The sequence below is a fragment of the Euleptes europaea genome, chromosome 5 (genome assembly GCF_029931775.1).
Source record: "Euleptes europaea isolate rEulEur1 chromosome 5, rEulEur1.hap1, whole genome shotgun sequence".
Classification (NCBI taxonomy): Eukaryota; Metazoa; Chordata; class Lepidosauria; order Squamata; family Sphaerodactylidae; genus Euleptes; species Euleptes europaea.
The window spans coordinates 93,202,838-93,222,296 of NC_079316.1; the positions used below are offsets into that span (position 1 = coordinate 93,202,838).

At 41.7% G+C, this 19,459-nt stretch overlaps 1 protein-coding gene across 1 annotated transcript in view; it reads right to left on the reverse strand.

Moving 5' to 3' along the window:
* Positions 1–1,470: 1,470 nt before the first annotated feature.
* The window catches only part of MYPN (myopalladin), a 74,962-nt gene continuing 56,973 nt past the window's right edge, over positions 1,471–19,459 (reverse strand). The window contains exons 14-21 of the mRNA XM_056849772.1: positions 16,355–16,576; positions 11,199–11,348; positions 10,238–10,320; positions 9,521–9,647; positions 6,950–7,157; positions 6,062–6,227; positions 4,640–4,773; positions 1,471–2,153 (exon numbers count right to left, since the gene is read on the reverse strand). Coding sequence (XP_056705750.1) covers positions 1,984–2,153; positions 4,640–4,773; positions 6,062–6,227; positions 6,950–7,157; positions 9,521–9,647; positions 10,238–10,320; positions 11,199–11,348; positions 16,355–16,576 — 1,260 coding nt within the window. The 3' untranslated portion in view covers positions 1,471–1,983. The remainder of the gene's footprint in view (positions 2,154–4,639; positions 4,774–6,061; positions 6,228–6,949; positions 7,158–9,520; positions 9,648–10,237; positions 10,321–11,198; positions 11,349–16,354; positions 16,577–19,459) is intronic.

Genomic DNA, 19,459 nt, shown 5'->3' on the forward strand with positions numbered 1-19,459 from the left:
TTTTCTCCTCCCCCTTTTTAAAGCATTGGGAATTTTGCTGAAGTGTAGGCAACAGAACTTGATCTCATGGTGATTGTGTGCTAGGACTGTTACGATTTTGGCCGGATTTATTGCACCACCCAGGATAAATGCCATGACATTCCAGTGTACACTATTTTGCTGAACTCAGCCTCAGTGCTAGCGAGCAATGATGGAACTCGGCTGCCAGTTGTTTCATTCTGCCTCCTTGTATCAAAGGGCATCAGGCACGTCATGCTGAATTGATGAGCAACCTGCCCTTCATTTGTATCCATTCTTTAGAGCTCACCCCTTTCAAAAAGTCTTCCCAGTCTATCTCCTCCACTCAGTTAAAGGAAGTACCAAGTGCAAATATTTTGACAACATGAAATCATTAGATCTCTAGGCAACTTACTATGGGGCTAGATCTTTCAGTCACTTTGATGTAAGCTCAAACATATGTTAATTAACTTGTGAGCAGGGTTATGGCTTACCAATGGTGCAAAAAGAGAGAATGCTCCAGCGCTTGGTTTTGTGTTAGAATTTAATTATATTCCTTCTGTGGATTGGGACTGCATGGTTCTTTGTGATTATAAATCCAAGTGAGTGTTCACAGCTAATAACACCAGCAGCAGTATTATTCTTGTGCTGTATGAATGGTCTTCATCAGACCTCATCCCCTGGCAGTGAAATCCAAATCATACATCAGATCTGAGAGTTTAAACACAGACAAAATGCTAACATATATTCTTAGCCTTACTGAAGACTTTGTTAGAATAGTGAATAAAACAGAAATGTGGGTGAGCTTAGATGCATATTTTAACACTTTTGGGGGCTATTATATCAGATTTTGCTGGTCTTTGACTGTAAATAAATTGAATTGAATTCACCAGAACTAGATGCATTATCAAAGACTTCCCCCCCTTAAATGTATCTATTTTTATTACCGATGCTAAAAGCCTTATGAATGCAGAATTCTATCAGAATCCAAAACAAAACTGAAAGAAGTTTGATTGGACCAGGTCACAGTTCCTCTTTGTTTAGCACTTCACATCTAGAAGCACTTTCTCCTCTCCCCAAACCTGAAGAGTGGAAAGGAATTCATATCTAAAATCCCATGAAACAAAAAATGCTATTTTTTGCTTCCAATCAGGCAGGTCCTAAAATGGAAAAAAGAATCAGTAAAGCACACTTCAAAATGCATATAGTGATGGGAGTGGTGGTGTCTATATAATATGTGCTTCATAGGATATAGACTGTTCAATTGCACATGTTTATGTCCAAAATGCATGCATGGTGTCTTATGGTATGATTCAGTACACCACTGGTACACAACGAATGGAATATAAACACACACAAATAAAAAAGTTACACTGTATATAGTGGTTCCTACATACTATGTTTATCCAGCTTTGAGTTCACCAGATCTCTTATTGATGTGTACTCCAATTTAACTGATCTTCCAGTGTTGTTTTTTTGTGTTAGCATTTAGATTTGTCTTGTGCTTCGTGACCATCAGTCACCTTTTCAAGATATTACATTCAAAGTCACATGGGTTACCCTCTTTCAGAATTTATCACAGTGTTGATACTTCTGTTGCTAGCTCTCAACCAAACATACAGAATCCTTCCCATTACCTGTTTTAGGCACAATAGCTGTTTAAAATTGAAGCAGTAAAAAGAGAAAAGCATTTCTTCGCTTTGGGGTTGAAAGCTAAGTCTCTTCCATGTATAACACTTGGGGGAAAAGCAACATAGCACTGAACATATTGCACTGCATCCATACCACAACGATCCAGTAGTACGATGCTGCACCAAGGTCTTATATGTTACTCACAGGAATGCAGCAACAGTACACTTACTAAACAGATACAAGTTGCTTGTAAACCTTGAGTCTCCTGGCTTGTACCTTCCATTCTTTTTTCACAGTTCTAGTGTTTCTTCGCAGGTAGGATTGGAACCAGCAGAGGCTTTTTTTTTTTTTTTTTTAAAGTTCTTCACTTTCCACCACAGGCTGGGATGGTGATGAAAACCGTACTGGATTCTCCACAGCAGAGAAAGCAGAAAAAATGTCGAGTCCTTGCCCTGTGAGATTTGCATATCGAGTGCCACCAGGGCGAATCTTTATTGGCTGAGGGATCTGTTGATGCCATTGGGCTGAGATGACAAAAATAGATAAAACATGGGACACAAATCTCTGTTTCAAAAATCTGCTTTTAATCATATTTTAAAACTGTGGTAATATCTACCCATAGTTCATAAATGCAATCCCAAGAACTAGTATGAACATGGTGGGTCTGTCACATTTGCCCCGGACTGAATTAGTTTTGCTCAGCTGTTCTCATGTTACACTTAGGCAGTCTCACTGATACTAAGCAAAGTACCACTACCTTCAGATCCTCTCACTAAGCACTGACACAGCTGCACAAGACAACTAATTAGTGTGAAGAAAAGCCGCCTTGCTATTCTTCTGATCACCAAACACTGGTTCAGGCTGCGGCCTTCTATGTCTTCGATGTCTTGATATCAGACTCTGGGAGCTGATAACCGGCTCTCTCACAAACCATTCCCGTGGGAAACAATTTCCATTTCCCGTGGGAAGCCACTTCAGTTTGGGGGGAAAGGTGTGGGGTGCCACCTCCACTACAAAGCACCTCCATTTCAAAGCCTTCCTATTGTAAATCAGCTATCTGTTCTTTTGGTGACAATCCTGTTAGAAGCCTGACATCTCAAAAGCTTGAAGGAGCCCAGATGTTTTGCATTGCTGCAGAAATGCAAATACATCTTTAACTTCAAAAGGCCTAGAGGTGTCATGCCAAATATCTTACAAGTTTATTGTGTTCTCAACATCTCATTGGGCGAATGGCCATAACCCGATGAGATGGGAGAGATAAATATGGACTCTGTTCTAATCAAAAATCATGAAGCTTGGGAGGGGGACATGCTGGCCATGTCCCTGAACTATCATCACCCTTTTGACAACCATGCAGGACTGACACTCTGCATGTCAGGAACAAACCTTGCTTTTGGACTCTGGTAACTATAAATCAACTAAAACTTTGCATTTGTTACTCTCTTGGAAACTTTGCCTATTTTGCCTGAAACTTAAAGAATTACTGTGAAGGTAGAGGTTGCTAAGATTTCTTGTTTTATGCTACCTGTCTCATGAATAATTTCATTTCTGTAACGAGCACATTTTATTAAAATAAACTTATAGACTTTATATTGAAGTCTGAGAAACCTTTCTGGGGCTCAGGGCTAAATCCAAGTGCCTGAGTGTGTGTGTGTGTGGGAAACCACCTACCTTAGTGTTTTGTGGCAACAAGCCTCCCCTGGCAGAAGCTCTACTCTGCAGGGACGGTTTTTGCTTGTTTTGACTTTTGGGAAACTGGCTGGGGAAGAGTAGCTCTCAGCTCATCCCTGGGAAAGCCAGCCTTTTGGAATTGAGAGCTGGTGGCAATATACCTATACTGTGCTCAAAGGGGGAATCCTGGAGCTCAGTAAGGGATTTGGGTTTTCTTAGGAAAACATTTAGTGACTTTGAACTAAAGAGGAACCGGCCTGCTGGAGAGCAGACCGGGTCTCCTCGACATGGACTGCGCTCAAAGGGGGAATCCTGGAGCTCAGTAAGGAATCGGGGTTTTCTTAGGAAAACATCTGGTGACTTTGAATTAAAGAGGAACCGGCCTGCTGGAGAGCAGACCGGGTCTCCTTGACAATTAGTCACAATATTGTTCACAACAGGTAGCTGTGTTTGTCTGTAGCAGTAAAAAAAAAAAGGGCAAGAGTCCAGTGGCACCTTAAAGACTAACAAAATTTTTAGAGGGTATGAGCTTTTGTGAGTCACAGCTCACCTATCTGAAGAAGTGAGCCGTGACTCACAAAAGCTCATACCCTGCCACAATATTGTTAGTAGTTACAAGAAAGTAGCTAGGGGCCTGAGAGATCACACCCGCATCCTTTGCAATATCAGAAAAGATACTGGACACTTCCCTTGGATTGAATGTGATCATATATGATCTAAGAAGGAAAAAGAGAAGCAATTAAAGCCTCTCCCCACTCAGGTACTGGATTAATTCAGGACTGTTAAACAAACAGGAGTCCAGAGGAACCTTAAAGAATAACAACCTTTATGTCAGCATAAGCTTTTGTGAGTCACAGCTCACTTCTTCAGATGCATGCTGAAGCACCTCCAAGGAGAACTGAAAGCTTTAAAAAACACACAGATGAGTTCTTAAAGAAACAGTAGCCTGGGATGCCTCAATAGCACTTTGCCCTCAGTAGTCCCACACATGGGATTCCTCAATAGTCCCACACATGGACAACTGGTGCTGCAAGTGTATTTTAAATGAGAAAAAACCACAACTCATGTCTGAAAAAAGAAAAAAAAACAATGCAGAAAATCATGGGGTACCCATTTGACTATGGTGTCTCCTAGATCTCCCATTAAACTAGTATGAGCAGATCATGATATTCCAACCTAAACTGTTTTGTACAACCAGCTTATGCCAACCAGCTAAGAAAAAGGGCAAGGAGCTTTCCAGCAGGACAGCATGAGTCACAATGGTTTGATAGGCTACAAAGTTCATACTGACAAAGTACATCAGTTCTATTATTTTATTACTTAGACAATAACCACTTACCATATATATCAAGCCTAGCAGTGCAGGAAACAATACCAGCTTCATTTTTTGCAGACAAAGTGTACCAACCAGCATCCATTTTTTTAGTCGGCTGAATCAGAAGGCAAACATACCCTGTAGCATCTTGATGCATGCTAAAAACAAAACAAAACAAAAAAACAAAAAAAAAGTTCTGAATATTTTAAACTATTAGCTATTAGGTTTGGCATAACTCAAGTTTGTATGTTAAATTATAGCCACGTAGTGTAGTTCTGCTCCCCAAAACTTGTGAGTGTGGGGAGGGGGTTAGTCCAGTAATTCTAGTTGATCCTAGTTAAAAAGGTAAAGGTCCCCTGTGCAAGCACCTGGTCATTCCTGACCCATGGGGTGACGTCACATCCCGCCGTTTACTAGGCAGACTTTGTTTGCGGGGTGGATTGCCAGTGCCTTCCCCAGTCATCTTCCCTTTACCCTCAGCAATCTGGGTACTCATTTTACCGACCTCGGAAGGATGGAAGGCTGAGTCAACCTTGAGCCTGCTACCTGAAACCAACTTCTGTCGGGATCGAACTCAGGTCGTGAGCAGAGCTTGGACTGCAGTACTGAAGCTTACCACTCTGCGCCACGGGTCCTAGTTACTGAACAGAATATAATTGACTTTGATTTTTACCATATGTATATCTCTAATACTTAGGGCTACAAATGTTGTAGTTCAGTCATTAGACGTAATCAATGAAAAACAGATTAACTGACTAAAAGGTGCCCCCCTTCCAAATTTATCAGGCTACCAGGTTTGTTTGGTTTTTTTAATCATTAATACAGATGGCAGTAATATAGAAAGAAGCATTCCTTCTTGAGTCTTAGCGGAAAGAATGCCTTCTTCTAAAAGATGCTTGATGCAACATATGTATATATCAATAGAGGAAGAATGGTTCTTCCTTTAGAATATTTTGCACATATTTTTGCACAATAAGCATCCTCCTGCCCATGCTCCCCATGCAAAAATATGCACAATTGATTAGCTGATCAATCAATTAAAACTTGCATGGACTCAAATGAGGTTAAGTTAAAATCTGAGCTATAAAAGTAGTTCTCATCAGAGTAGAATGTTATAGCTGGTGGTGGAAAGTGCCTTCAAGTCACAGCAGACTTATGGTGACCCCTATAGGGTTTTCTGGCAACCCCAGATGTAAGCTGTCTTGTGTAGAGATCCTTCATGTGAGTATAGCTGCTGCATTTATATGCTCTGAGGAGCCACAGTGAATTGTGCATGCCCATGCAATGATTTTCTCCTGTTCTCCAGCCCTTATGGGGATAGATTAGACTAACTGGATAAGAAGGAGCATGCATAGCACATCATCCCTATTGCCTAGAAAGGATGAAATGGACCTCTTACAGAGGAACTACTGTTCAGTTTTCAAAACACTTAAATCCTGCAAATACCTCACTCTTTCTCGGTTGGCAGGAATGGTTTCATTGTCCTTTTTCCAATAAAAGACTGGGGGTGGCATTCCAATCACTCTGCATTCAAGTCGGACCGGATGCCCTTCTGGGACTCCACAATTCTGTAACTTCTCCAGTATCACTGGAGCTTTTTTTACTTCCTTTGCTGGAAAAGAGGGAAGAAAAAGCTGGAACGAATCTTATGTGGTGAGCTGCACTCAGCTATTGGGAATGGTATAATTCAAAGTTAAGAACATAAGAAAAGCCATGCTGGATCAGCCCAAAGTCCCATCAAGTCCGGCATTCAGTTCACACATTGGCTAACCAGCTATCTCCAGGAAGCCCACAAGCAGGATGACACCAACAACATCCTCCTGCCCGTGCTCCCCAGCAACTGATATAAAGAGGCATACTGCCTCTGGCACTGGAGGGAGTAGATATCCATCATGGCTAGTAGCCACTAATAGCCCTAGAAGACCCTAAAAGAGGGGTGTGTGTGCAAGCGTGGTGTGTGTGTGCTTACACTTGTGTATGTGTACACTGGAGACTGGCCATGATAAATGGTCACCTTGTAGATGAAAAACACACTTTCCTTAATTGCTGAAGTTCGTAACTGGAATCTTAATCATTTTAGCCCTATTTGCATACTGTCCTACTAATCGTAGCACATTGTTTATTTACTAAATGGATATCCTGTCTTTCTTAATTAAAATCTCAAGGTTGGTTCTGTGAATTTCTAAACAGTGACAACACTCCCCCACTATACATAAACCATCCAACCCAAGACTGAAACAATGTTCAATCGACAAAGTAAAATAAATAAAGCCCTTTTAAAATTCTGAATAGGAAAACTTTCTCTGCTGTTCTTGATTTAAAAAGGAGACTTACCTACAACACTGAGCTCCAGGCTGAAGGAATTTTGTCCTGTTTTGTTGGTTGCAATGCAAGTGTAGATCCCAGCATCGTTTTGTGTGAGGGGATCGATAAGCAGGGAGTGCACTCCAGTCTCTCGGACCAGCATCTTGTGCGTGGTATCCGGCAGCACGGGCCTCCCGTGCAGAAGCCACATCAGGTCTGGAGGGGGTAAGCCACTCACCTGACAGAGAAGAAAACAAGCTACAGGCAAGTGACAGGATGACTGACGTGTCTGTCGCTTTATTTTCTGGTGGCATCTTTTTAAACCCTTCCCCTTGGCAGAACAAGTTAGAAAGCAAGAGGACTTGGCGGAATGATCACTTGACATAGTTAAAGAAGGAGAGAATATTTAAAAGATGTGTGTCTTCACACATGAGAGTTGAATATACCTTTTGAATCCCTCTTGCGCTAGTTGTAATATGTATGAACCAGCTGAAGTCTACTTAAACCTCCCATGCAAAATTCCTTTGTGCGTGCTTCTTCCCATAAAGTGTGAAGCGGCTATGCATCTTTGTGTCCCCATATGTGCCTTTCACAGATAATCTGCAGGGTTTTTCTGTCCCATAATGAACTGGCAGTGAAATAAAAGCTGTCTAGCTCTCCGACACATTATTGGGAGGAAAGAGGCACATAATGAATCTTCAATGAGCTATTATGTATGAAGCATAACATCCAGTTGTTTATTGGAGGATAAAACGGAGGTCAGGAGAATGCTGTAAATCACTTTGGATCCCCAATTGGAGGGGAGAAGGCAAGGTATAAATTAAGTAAATAAATACATTGTATGTACATATTATTCTGTTTTTATTACTTTGTTCTCTGATGTTGTAATCTAGCTTTATTACATTGTTTGTTGAATGTAGTGTATAGTTTTACTGCATTGCCCTCCAATCTTACAGTCCTGTTTTATTGTGTACATTGTACAGTTTTTAGTAAGTCATTATCTAATTTTGTAATTCAAATTGATTGTATTGTTTGTTGTACGCATTATACTGTTCTTATTGCATTATTTTTATTTGTGTAACCTGCCTGGTGTCTCTCAGCAAGAAAGATAGACCATAAGTAAAGAAACAAATAAAACTGTGTCTGTACCAGCACTTTTATTCTATTTAATTCCACTTCCTTTCCCCCCCTTGCATTCAAGAGCAGAGATTTTCATAATAATGCAGGAAGAAGAGGGCCAGTGACCAATGTCTGTCCAGATAAATTATATATATACATCAGGGGTCCCCAACGTGGTGCCTGTGGGCACTACGGTGCTCGCTGACAACTTTTCTGGTGCCCACTAAGTGTTTTTAGAAAGTGGGGGGGGGGGATGGGGGGCTTTTGCCCAGCAAGGCTTCTGACTGACCAATGGATAGGGTTGCCAGGTCCCTCTTTGCCACCGGCGGGAGGTTTTGGGGTCGGAGCCTGAAGAGGTTGGGGTTTGGGGAGGGACTTCAATGCCATAGAGTCCAATTGCCAAAGCGGCCATTTTCTCCAGGTGAACTGATCTCGATTGGCTGGAGATCAGTGGTAATAGCAGGAGATCTCCAGCTAGTCCCTGCAGGTTGGCAACCCTACCAATGGAGATTTGATTGGTTCAGATTTTTAAAAGTGTTGCTTTGGCAGCAGCTGCCACTACAGCCCAAGGATCTTCACTGTGTGACTGAAGGAAAACTGTGGCAGCTGTTTTGTGGGTGTGCCCACCACAATGCATCATAATTCAGCAAAAGTGACAAACCATTGGATGCAGAAAGGCCTGGGCTCTTTCTTCGTGTGATTTTTTGTTTGTTTTGTTAATAGGTTATGTGAAAAACCATCATACCTTAAATATACATCCCCTAGATACATGTTTAGAACCTTTCTGTTGTGGTGTGACTTTTTTTTCAGGCCTTCTTGATACAGCCGGCCTCAATAATCTCTTCTTTGTGCCCGGTGTTAGTCAAAATTATGAGGGTCAGTCTGGGGAGGACATGGAGGAATTATGGATGTTTGGGAGGATTGGTTTTGAATAATCTCCTGAATCCTTTCAAACCTATATACAATTTGATGGGCACTGCATTTCCACTGCAGTTAATTTTTTAGGAGTCATATATTGGTAGGGGGTTTTTTTGTTTTTGTTTTTTATGTCGATGAGCCTAAACCCAGCCTGCATGGCATGAGAATTTGGTGCATATTTTCACAGAGGATGCAACAGCTGGAAGTAACAATGTCTAGCATGGAAAGGAACCGAGAAGAAGGCCCAGCACGGGGTGGGCAATTGGTCAACTAGATAGGGCTGTAAGGTTAGAGATCCTCCCATCTTTCTGTGTCACCTCTTGTCTGTCCTTAGACTGATAATCTCAGGCCTAATTTCCTCCTTCTCGGAAGTCTCTTCCTCTCTCCCTCCTTAGCCAGTTAGACAGCTAGAGGCGCTCTGTCTCTCAGGTTTCCTATCTGAAATGTAGTTCCCTAATAAACATTTAACTTTATCTTTAATCAGTGAGTCTGCCGCTTCTCTGCGTAATTAGCACTCTGCCAATAGCAACAGGGTGAGCAAAGACAGCCAGGGACACCAAATACCTTGCAATCCAGTCTGCATAGCCGTCCTTCATGAGCTACCATGTCCCCAGGAGCCTGTAGAAAATATGGCCGAAAAAATCGCTCCTGTATTGGCTCTTTATCTCCTTCTGGTACACGGGACCTTCCCCTGCAACACAAGACCTTGTACATTTAGAGTGGGATTATTAAACACATGAAGCTGCCTTATACTGAATCAGACCCTTGGTCCATCAAAGTCAATATTGTCTACTCAGACTGGTAGTGTCTGTCCAGGGTCTCATGCAGAGGTCTCTCATATCACCTCCTTGCCTAGTCCCTTTAACTGGAGATGCCGGGGATCGAACCTGGGACATTCTGCATGTCAAGCAGATGCTCTACCACTGAGCTACGGCCCTTCCCTTCTAGCAGTTTTCTCAACTAGAAGATGTGGCCTCTAGACTAGTTTCAGCTCTCAGTGGAAGTCTGGGGGGTGCTGTCAGTGACAGTGTGATGTAACTTCCTGGAAGTAACATCACGCCTCTCTAGGAATCACTGGAAACTCTATGGTAAAGCTGCTCTGAGTGCTGGTGGGAATAGCAAGTTACTGGTGGGAAGTCTCCTGCCAGCAACCCATCATTCTTATATTCATTTAGAAGTTTGCAAACTGCTGCTGAACTCACACTGACTTTAGTTTACTGAATGTACCCATGCTTCCCTCACAATTTATGTCCCAAGCATTAGTTTTGTTTTGTTTTTTACCTGTGAGAGTGGTTAACTGTTGTCAATCTACCACGCATTGGAAGAGTCTGCACCATCAAGTGACCAGAGCAGCTGATCCTCCCCTGTCAAAATAGTAGAGAAGGTAAGCTCACACAAGGGTATGTACATTTTGCAAACAGTAGGGGAGGGCTGTTGTCTCTGAAGCCTCTGGCTGGCCAGTGATGGAATGAGACGGACCTTTGGTCTGACCCAGTAAGGCGGTTCTTATGTTCTATTATTATTACTATGTCTAATATTAAAGCAGATCACTTCTAGACAACACTAGAGTTCTTATATAGTCAGGGAATTAAACAACCATAACAAAACAAAAACCCCACACACACCTGGCCTAATGAGGACTGAACATGCTCTAAAAGGCACAGAATATTAAGAACAGTTGAGAATAAATTAAAATGAGGGGGGAAAGGGGGATGTAGAAATTTGCCCTTACAAGTTCTTAAGAGCTCAGAGTATTGGGGAGGGGATATCTCAGTCTCCTCTCTCTATTGCTTGGAGCTCTCAGCTTAGTGGCAGATATTGGGAAGCAACAGCAGTAGAAAACAGCCACCGTCACTTAATTCTTCCCTAGTTCTTTATAATAATTTTTATCCTCATCGTCATTTTCAATGTATTTCTGCTGGTGAAAAAAGAAAGGAAGGGGTACTCTTTGACCACCCAAAAAGGCTGTGCTGAGAATCGTGGTTCATGCATGTAGGATGGTGGGCAGTAGTAGGGAGGGAAGTGGATGACCTGGACTGAAAAAGATGTCTGGATCCAGCTTATTATTTAGAAATTGACTATGATTTCTTCATTGCTTTCTCTTTTCCCCCTCTTCTGTTATCTGGAAAAAAACCCTAACTTTACATAACTCTGTTGTACATGCAAAGAGACCTTTCAGTGTATACACACTTCTTAAGCTTGTAGGGAGAAAGCACATTGTTAAAGGGGAGCAGACCCGTACCTGTGGATTTGCAGCCATGAATGTATAGTTTCCATCATCGTCATTTGTAGTCACTTCAATATGTAAAGAGCATGTCCCATCACCCTCTCTGCTCATTTTGAAATGCTCATTTTTCTTTGAAATCTGCTTGCCATCTTTAAACCAATATACCTAAAGAGATCATTTTTTTAAAAGTAGTTTAGCGTAACGGCTATGGACCAAACCGGCGAGACACTGGATTGTTTTTAAAGAAAATGGAAACTGCAGCTGCTGGAAGGCCTTAAGAGATTGCTAAAGACAGGGGTCCCCAACATTTTTGAGCCTGCAGGCACATTTGGAATTCTGACAAATCTTGGGAGGCACAGCCACAAAATGGTTGCTGCAAGGGGCGGAGTCAGCCACAAAATGGCTGCCGCAGCTTACCTTCAGACACACGTTGTTATGGTGGCAGCTGCTGCCAGAGCACCATTTAAAAAAATGTGCACAGCCAATCAAATCTCCAATGTCCAATCAGAAGCCTTGGTGGGCAAAAGCCCCAACTGCCCCCCCTTTCTAAAAACACTTGCAGGTCCCAGGAAAGGTGTCAGCAAGTACCATGATGGGCCATCGGCACCTGGTTAGGGACATCTGGCTTAAGAGGTTAATGGGAGCACCAAAAAAACCGCAGTTCAGATCTTATATCCATCATGAACTTGTCTTAGGTATGCCACTATGGCCCAACCCCAATTTGCAATTTGAAGATAACTGTACATAGCCAGGCAACTGACTAGCCAACTGTCATCAGTGTACACTTCAGCCGATATACCTGGCTCTCCCCTCTCGAACTTTGGAATGTGAGAAAATCTGCAGTGGAGGTGGGTGGGGGGAGGCAGTGAGGAGAGCTCATCCTGATAACTGACCATTTCTGCTAGCAGTAAGGTAGAAATATGGCATCAAAGACTATGGAAGCAACCACAATGTCCAAATGAGGCCTAGGACAAGGCAGATATGAAGAGGCGAGGAAGAAACATTCCCAGTTTCATTGTATTTAACTGCGTTTTTTTTTAAAGCCTACTTGGGGATCCTTCTAGATTAAAGAGCAATGTAAAAATAAAATGCACACTTTGCAGAATAAATAGGTATTGTTTGCTTCCAAATTTACTTCTGGACCCAACTCAAGGTGCTGGTATTGACCTTTAAAGCCCTATGGAGTTTCAGGCCAGCATATCTTAAGAACCACCTTCTCCCATATGAACCTGCCTGACCATTCCAGTCATCCTCAGCGGCCGTGCTTTGGGTGACCCCGCTGGCTGAGGCTAGATGAGAAAGGCAACCTGAGAAAGGGCCTTCTTGGTCACGGCACCAAAATTTTGTAACTCCTTCCCCAGAGAGAATCATCTGTTTCCCTTTATTCCTGTCTTCTGGCATTCATTCACTAATTAGCCCTCCTCCCAGTTTATATATTTTATTAAATTGTTTTAAACATTATATATACATATTTTAAACAGTTTTCAGTGTTTTAAATGTTTGTTGCCATGGGGACCCTGAGCTGGGTGGAAAGATGGCATATCAAAGTTTTAAATAAATAAATTTCTCAAGGTGGATTGTGAAACCAAAGCTAAGTGACGTGAGTCTACTGTACAGATCTTAAAATAGATTTGAACCCGTTTAAATGTTTTAGATTACATAGTTTTCTAGAGTAATCTAAAACCTGGCCTGGATGTCCTTTCCCATCCAGTTGTTCCTTTTTTTACCTCAATAATCTCTCTGTAATTGGACTTCCGCTAGGGACGCTGAGCTGAGCACGTCTCTTGGGGGCTCCCAAGGGAACCAAGATTCATTCGAATCTGGGGTGTAAATCTGCACCCCTACCCGATCCTAAATAGTGGATTGGGAAACAGGATCTCCCCTGCTGCCCATGAAGTGCGGTTTGTCCCCCAGTTTTGCTGAGAGAGCCATTGGTCGACTCTCAGAATCCTGGATGAGGTCCCGCCCGGCCTGAGGGGAAACCATTGCCGCAAACGTCTCTCTGGAATTAGGCTCAACTCTCCCCTACCTATTACCATCTAAGCAACGATACACAAGCAAGAATACCCACTCTTCTAAAATCTGAGTAAGTAACAAGAACTCTTTTGTTTTACCTGGAATTGGAAGTTCCGAAGGAGTGAAAAAAATATCTATAGAATCCGTATCTCCCCATCTGAGGTTTGGATGACTCTTTGACAATTAAACACATTGGATAAGCCGGCAGGATCTTAATCAAATTGATCGGTGGATAGACATAACAATTGGGACCTTTTGAATGACACTATAGCCACCAATCAGAAACTCAGAAGTGTAAAGGGGAGGGATGAGCAGATTCCCTCCCCCACTTCCGGGAGGAGGCTTTTCTGAGTAAACAAATTTTCAAGCCATGTCTTATCCGGAAGCATCAGCTATCGTCTGCCATCGCGAGAATACTATGGGATTTGTGACTGGATGTGTGGCACCACTGTGTAACTGGCAAATACTTCCCAAGTTCCTAGGCAAAAGGAAGGAACGGCAGGCGTGCGACCTTATATCCTGTCCCCCGTAACACCACTTTACAACTCACAACGTATACCTGTCTGGATTTTACAAATTAAACCTCAACAAACTACCAGAAGTACCAACCATGGAAAGTGAGACTAAATTCATGGATCAATTAGTCTTTCTGACAAACAATATCTACGAACTTGTCAATCGGAAATTGGATGTAATTTCGGGAGATCTCAAGGATATAAAAGACCGAATTATGACAATGAGATCAGAGATGAGAGAAGGAAGCTCCCCAAACGACAAACCATTAAAAGAAGAATTAAATTCTGTAAAGGAGATGGAGAGCTATGAAGGACTACCAAAGGATATACATCTGCAAGAAGAAATTGAACCAACCCAATTGACAACTATGGATATGAACGTAAGAGACTTTGACTTTTGTTTGTATGATTTACCTGATGAACTTTTCAAAGTTAACTGGGAAAATTTAAAAGGGCAAAAAGCTGGAAATACCGGGATTTTTCTTCTCGTCTTAGGGATGGAAGAAAACATGCTGCAGATTTACTATCCCCCATCAATTTTTACAGAGGGAATTTCACTAACAACTTCCATGGATGCCCTTCGGCGTTTAAAGCTACTGGGAAAAAGAGGAAGATGCTGGAAATTTAAGATAAAGAGACTGGGTCAAATGGTTTAGTTTTTCTCGGGATTTAATTAAAAAGGACTGATTAAATGGCTTGGCTCTGACAAAACCAGAATAATTAATGGCATTAACATAACTGATACTTATTAGATATGTGGGAGAAATGGAGGAATCATAATGATATTCATTCTCAAAGGAAGTTAAAAATGATACTTATTATCTAATCCATTTTTTATTATAAAAATAGTGCTTTTATTTCTGTTCTTCTTTCTTTTTTATTTTTCTTTTCCTTTTCTTTATTTGAATATAGATAAATGAAATAGCAAATACTTAGATTATGAGTAATATTAAATAAAGAAAAAATATTTTATAAATGTTTGTAACAATATTAGGATTAGAATCTTAAACAAAGGAGATTACAAATAAATGACAAGATTGAGGGAGGTGTAGAGGAAGTCTTTATATTTTATTTTTTATCTATATATGTATGTATTTTCAACAATTGTTTATTAGAATTTATACTCTGATGTTTACCTATATTGATTGTTGAATACCTCATCTAATTAGTATAGAAAAATAATAAAAAAAAATTAAAAATAATAATCTCTCTGTAATTAATGAAACTGCTAGTATTAACTGCTACAGTATGAGACATATTTAATTGAGAATTAATAAAGCAGTTGAAGGGAAAAATCCCAATTGATTGTTGGAAGAGCATCTATTGAGGTATAAGTATATAGAAGACAAATCTACTTGCCATGTAATTAATTCAAATCTGCAAAACCAATGAGTGTGTGACTCTCTTCCTATTATTGCATTGCATTAGTGAGGAATGTTTCGCAATTTAATTACCATTCAGCCACACGCCCCAAAGAAATTAGATATTAAGCATGCTATCTAATTAACTTGGTATGGATTGCTTGCTAAACAAATATTACACATATCTAAACAATTTGTGCCATTTACAGGTCTCGACATTCTTAAGGTAGTTTTCTAGAGGCCTTGAGCCCTCTTTATAAGAGAACCCAATTTCTATACATTTTTCATAAAACTACAGTTTCCAGGGTGCCTTCGTTAAAAACTATTACAATTAAATGGGTTTTAAAACTAATTCAAATGTGTACTGTAGATATACAGAAAATGTTTATTCAAACTAATTTAATTTAATATACAAAAAAAGATGGGTCAGTAGGTGCCCACATAACTGGAGGGAACTTAAAAAATGTTTGTTTCTTTTAAATTAACTGCCCTGATGGTTATTCGCTTTACAATAGCTAAGCATTATTTGCATCTTAGAGTCAGAGTAGATACCACAACCCTTAGGGTGGGCAGGAGAGAAAAGGAGAAGTACCAAGGCATGAATGTTCAATAATTCCAATAATATTCTTGGAGAGCCCATCTTATTTCTCTTGGTAAGCAATTAAGTGGGTAAGGGAGAGGAAGAAGAGTGAACTGTAAACTGTATCTGACAGTTGGTATCTAGCAAAGGAGCTTTCACTTTCAAACATTTGTATCCTGAAAATCTTGTTGGTCTCTAAGGTGCTAAAAAGTAAAGGTAAAGGTCCCCTGTGCAAGCACCGGGTCATTCCTGACCCATGGGGTGATGTCACATCCCGACATTTACTAGGCAGACTTTGTTTATGGGGTGGTTTGCCAGTGCCTTCCCCAGACATCTTCTCTTTACCCCCAGCAAGGTGGGTACTCATTTGACCGACCTCGGAAGGATGGAAGGCTGAGTCGACCTTGAGCCAGATACCTGAAACCAACTTCCGTTGGGATCGAACTCAGGTCATGAGCAGAGCTTGGACTGCAGTACTACTGGACTCAAATTTAGCTCTTCTACTGCTGACCAAGAATGGGAAGTTACACTGGCTGTCGTGCAGGCCAAAATTAAGATTCTGTTTGGAAATTTCAGGCTCCAGAAGGACCTAATCATTGAGCAGAAACTCTTACAAATACTAGATACATTGATGCTAGAAATGACTGGGAGATTACTCTACTTCACCAGTTGTTTTCTCATGCCTTTTTTCACATCTACCTTAGGTATAGGGATTCCAACAATTTTGCAAGTGAACGTGGCAGGATACCCTTCCAAGACCCGAAAATGTTTGAGTCTCTTGTCGAAGATTGGGGCAATGCACTTGCCCGTCGGAATCTCGTCATGCTGGATTTCATCATCTGATTCATCCACTGGGGTACGTTCCAGGCGAAACTCTATTTCATTCATCAACCTCTGCTCAAAGCTGGAAATCTTGTATTCCTGCAAAATGATTTTGGAAGATGTGTCTAAATGTCTTATCCCAGAACTGCGAAATATCTGGCATATATTCTCTTAAATCAGAGGCTGCCATATTGCCAAACAATATCAACTTTGAGCCTTCTCAAATGTAACAAACCAAGAAATATGATTGGGCAAGGATGGAGCTGTGTGATCTCCCCCCCCCTCCCAGGAAGCCCCATGTTGGTCTTGCTTGTGGTGGTAACATGGCCATTGCCACAGTAGCTAGAGAGGCAGCCACAAAAACGAGTGCTTATCAAATTGCCATTCATCCCTTGGTGGTATTGTGACCCTTAGGGATGCAGTATGGCATGAAGGCCTCTGCCCCATTCTGCCACTCCGTCAGCTACACTTAATGGAGGGACATATACTTCTCTTTCCTTCTTTTCTGTCTGTCTGCCACTTCCCTCCATCTTCACAGCTCTTGGCTACCTCCATTATCTTTGCTGGAGGAAGGGAAACAGTTAATCCTTTCTATTTGAGACCTATTCAGACATTACTTCACCCTGTGATTTTACCTCAGGTGAAGTCATCTGGGTCTTAGGGTCTACACCCCACCCTGATTTCCCTAACCACAAGCAGAAGGTAAGAAATCAACTGGGAGATTCTGAAGTAAACCCAGCTGGAATTCAAGTAACATCTGAAAATACCTCAGCCTTAGTCCTAGATAAAGGAGAACAGCAGATTCATTCTCTCTTATTTTGCACTTGCTCATTCTGGCCTTTTATGCATTGGCTGTTTCCATCACCATCACCCCCCCCCCCCCGCAACTACTTTGGATCTTTGTTTTCATTATGCACGTTTTCTCCAACTTTTAGAAGTTGCCTCACTTTCCCCTTGCATTTCCCCCATGTTTTCTGGATGCTGTTTTAGCCCGAGTTTAAAGTCTGCCTCAATCCCAAATCAAAAGCTGGTCCTGTGCATACTTGTTAATTCAGGTTTTTCTCCCCACACCCATTCTCATTTCTCCCTCCCACTTGTCTTCCCCCCTCATCCAACCCCTCCCCTTGAAGCTGGAATACTATGAGGCTGCTTATTTGGTCAGTTTCACATTGAGTGTCAGTCAGTTTCAGAACTCAGACAGATTGAACAGGTTTTTTGTTTGCAACTAGTGAGAACTCTGAAATAATCACAAACAACCTATGCAGCTGCTTATTTGGTCTGTTTCACAGCGAATGTGTTGGTTTTAAACCAGGGTCGGATCATACAGAGCCAGGCTGATTTGCCGCTCTCCCCATATATATGTCCTTGGTGACCAGTCCCCCCTCCATCCAGATGCTCTTCATTTTCACTGGTGCATGCAGACATTTACTCTGAGTAATCCCAAGTACTCTGGGAATTTATTCGGGGGGGGGGGGGCCCTGTGCGGAGTGATTTGAGAATTCGACTGCAAATACTGTGCATTGAGGGAGCAGCATATCCAATGGAAACACCCATGCATAAAAGGCCTCTGTTTCTGAATAAGGGGGAGAGTCAGATCACCAGCATCAGGCAAGATACGAAGTGAACACCTGAGCAATTTGTTCTGTGGAAATGCTTATTCTTAAATAAAATTATATTAAAACAATTAAATATATGAATAAACAAAAGATCCTTATATATTAGTATATTGTGCAATAACATACAGCAGTTTGCACAGTTATTAGCTTTCATTACCATTTTGGTTTTTGTGTTGTACACAGAGGGGAGTCACTCTTCAGGCCCTTTGGAAAATGCTACCATAAAATCTAAAATTTAGCATACAGTGCAAAAGATCCCACACCCAAAAGATATAATCTACCATGCCTCACACAAACAGCAATTATATGGTGTTTGATTATTACTTTTTCTGTTAAATATAGTGTACTTATTTGCATATTGGTTTAGTGCCTTACTTCACATGGTGGGGGTAAGAACAAAGCAACTTATTGTCTCTCCTCCCCCACTCCATTTGGCATTTAAGGGACGGGATGCCAGCTGGCTGATATGGCAAAGGTTGAAATCCCACTTGCTTTCAATCAGAGAAAGCAAAGGACAGATCCTTGCTTCATACCAATCTTCCACCACATGAAGGGGAAATTGCATGAAATGAAGCATCAGTTTCATAATTACCAGACATACAACAGATGCACCCACCAGGAATAGACTGTCCATTTAACTTACAGGCACATTTCCCAGAGGGCCACAGCCCCAGGGTACCATGGATGGCCAGGAACTATCAGAGCCAACCTCGGCAATTCTGCCTGAGCCTCAGGGGCCGCTTGGCCTGGCCAGCCCCCAAATCAGCCGTGACAGTTTGTATCAGCTCCCCAGCTGTCTCCTCCTGCCCTGCTTCCAGTCTGGGGGACGATGTGGTGGATGAGCTGATAATGCCCACTGTGGGCCCCACTAAGCTGAGTGGCCCTGCAGTGTGCACATCGGGGACACTCATCTGGATTAGTCCCCAGGGCCATGTTCACTTCCCCGCCCATTGCTGGTACCCACATGCTCTTCCACCATGCCAATCCATTCTGAGCAGAGTAAGTTATCTGCACGGGACTGCATTTGAATGAGAGCCGTAGTCATCCATTCACATAGTTATGAAGAAGCCCATCCAGCCACTAGATGGGGCCACCTGTCTTTCTGTATCATAATATGCAAGCCTGCACCATGGCTTTCTACCAGCTGGCAGGCAAAACACACAGCTAGCATTTCACCTTGTTTAGTTTTTTCTTTCATGAAGCATGTCTCAGCAAATTGCTTTGCAAAATGGGCCAAATTCCCATCTCAGTTGCTTCTGAAAGCTGTTACATAATGTGTTTAAAAATAGAGGGGTCTGTGCTTCTGAAAGTTAATGGCAGAAATGTATTCCGTGATAATAATTTCCAAGAAAAAAAAGGTCAACCG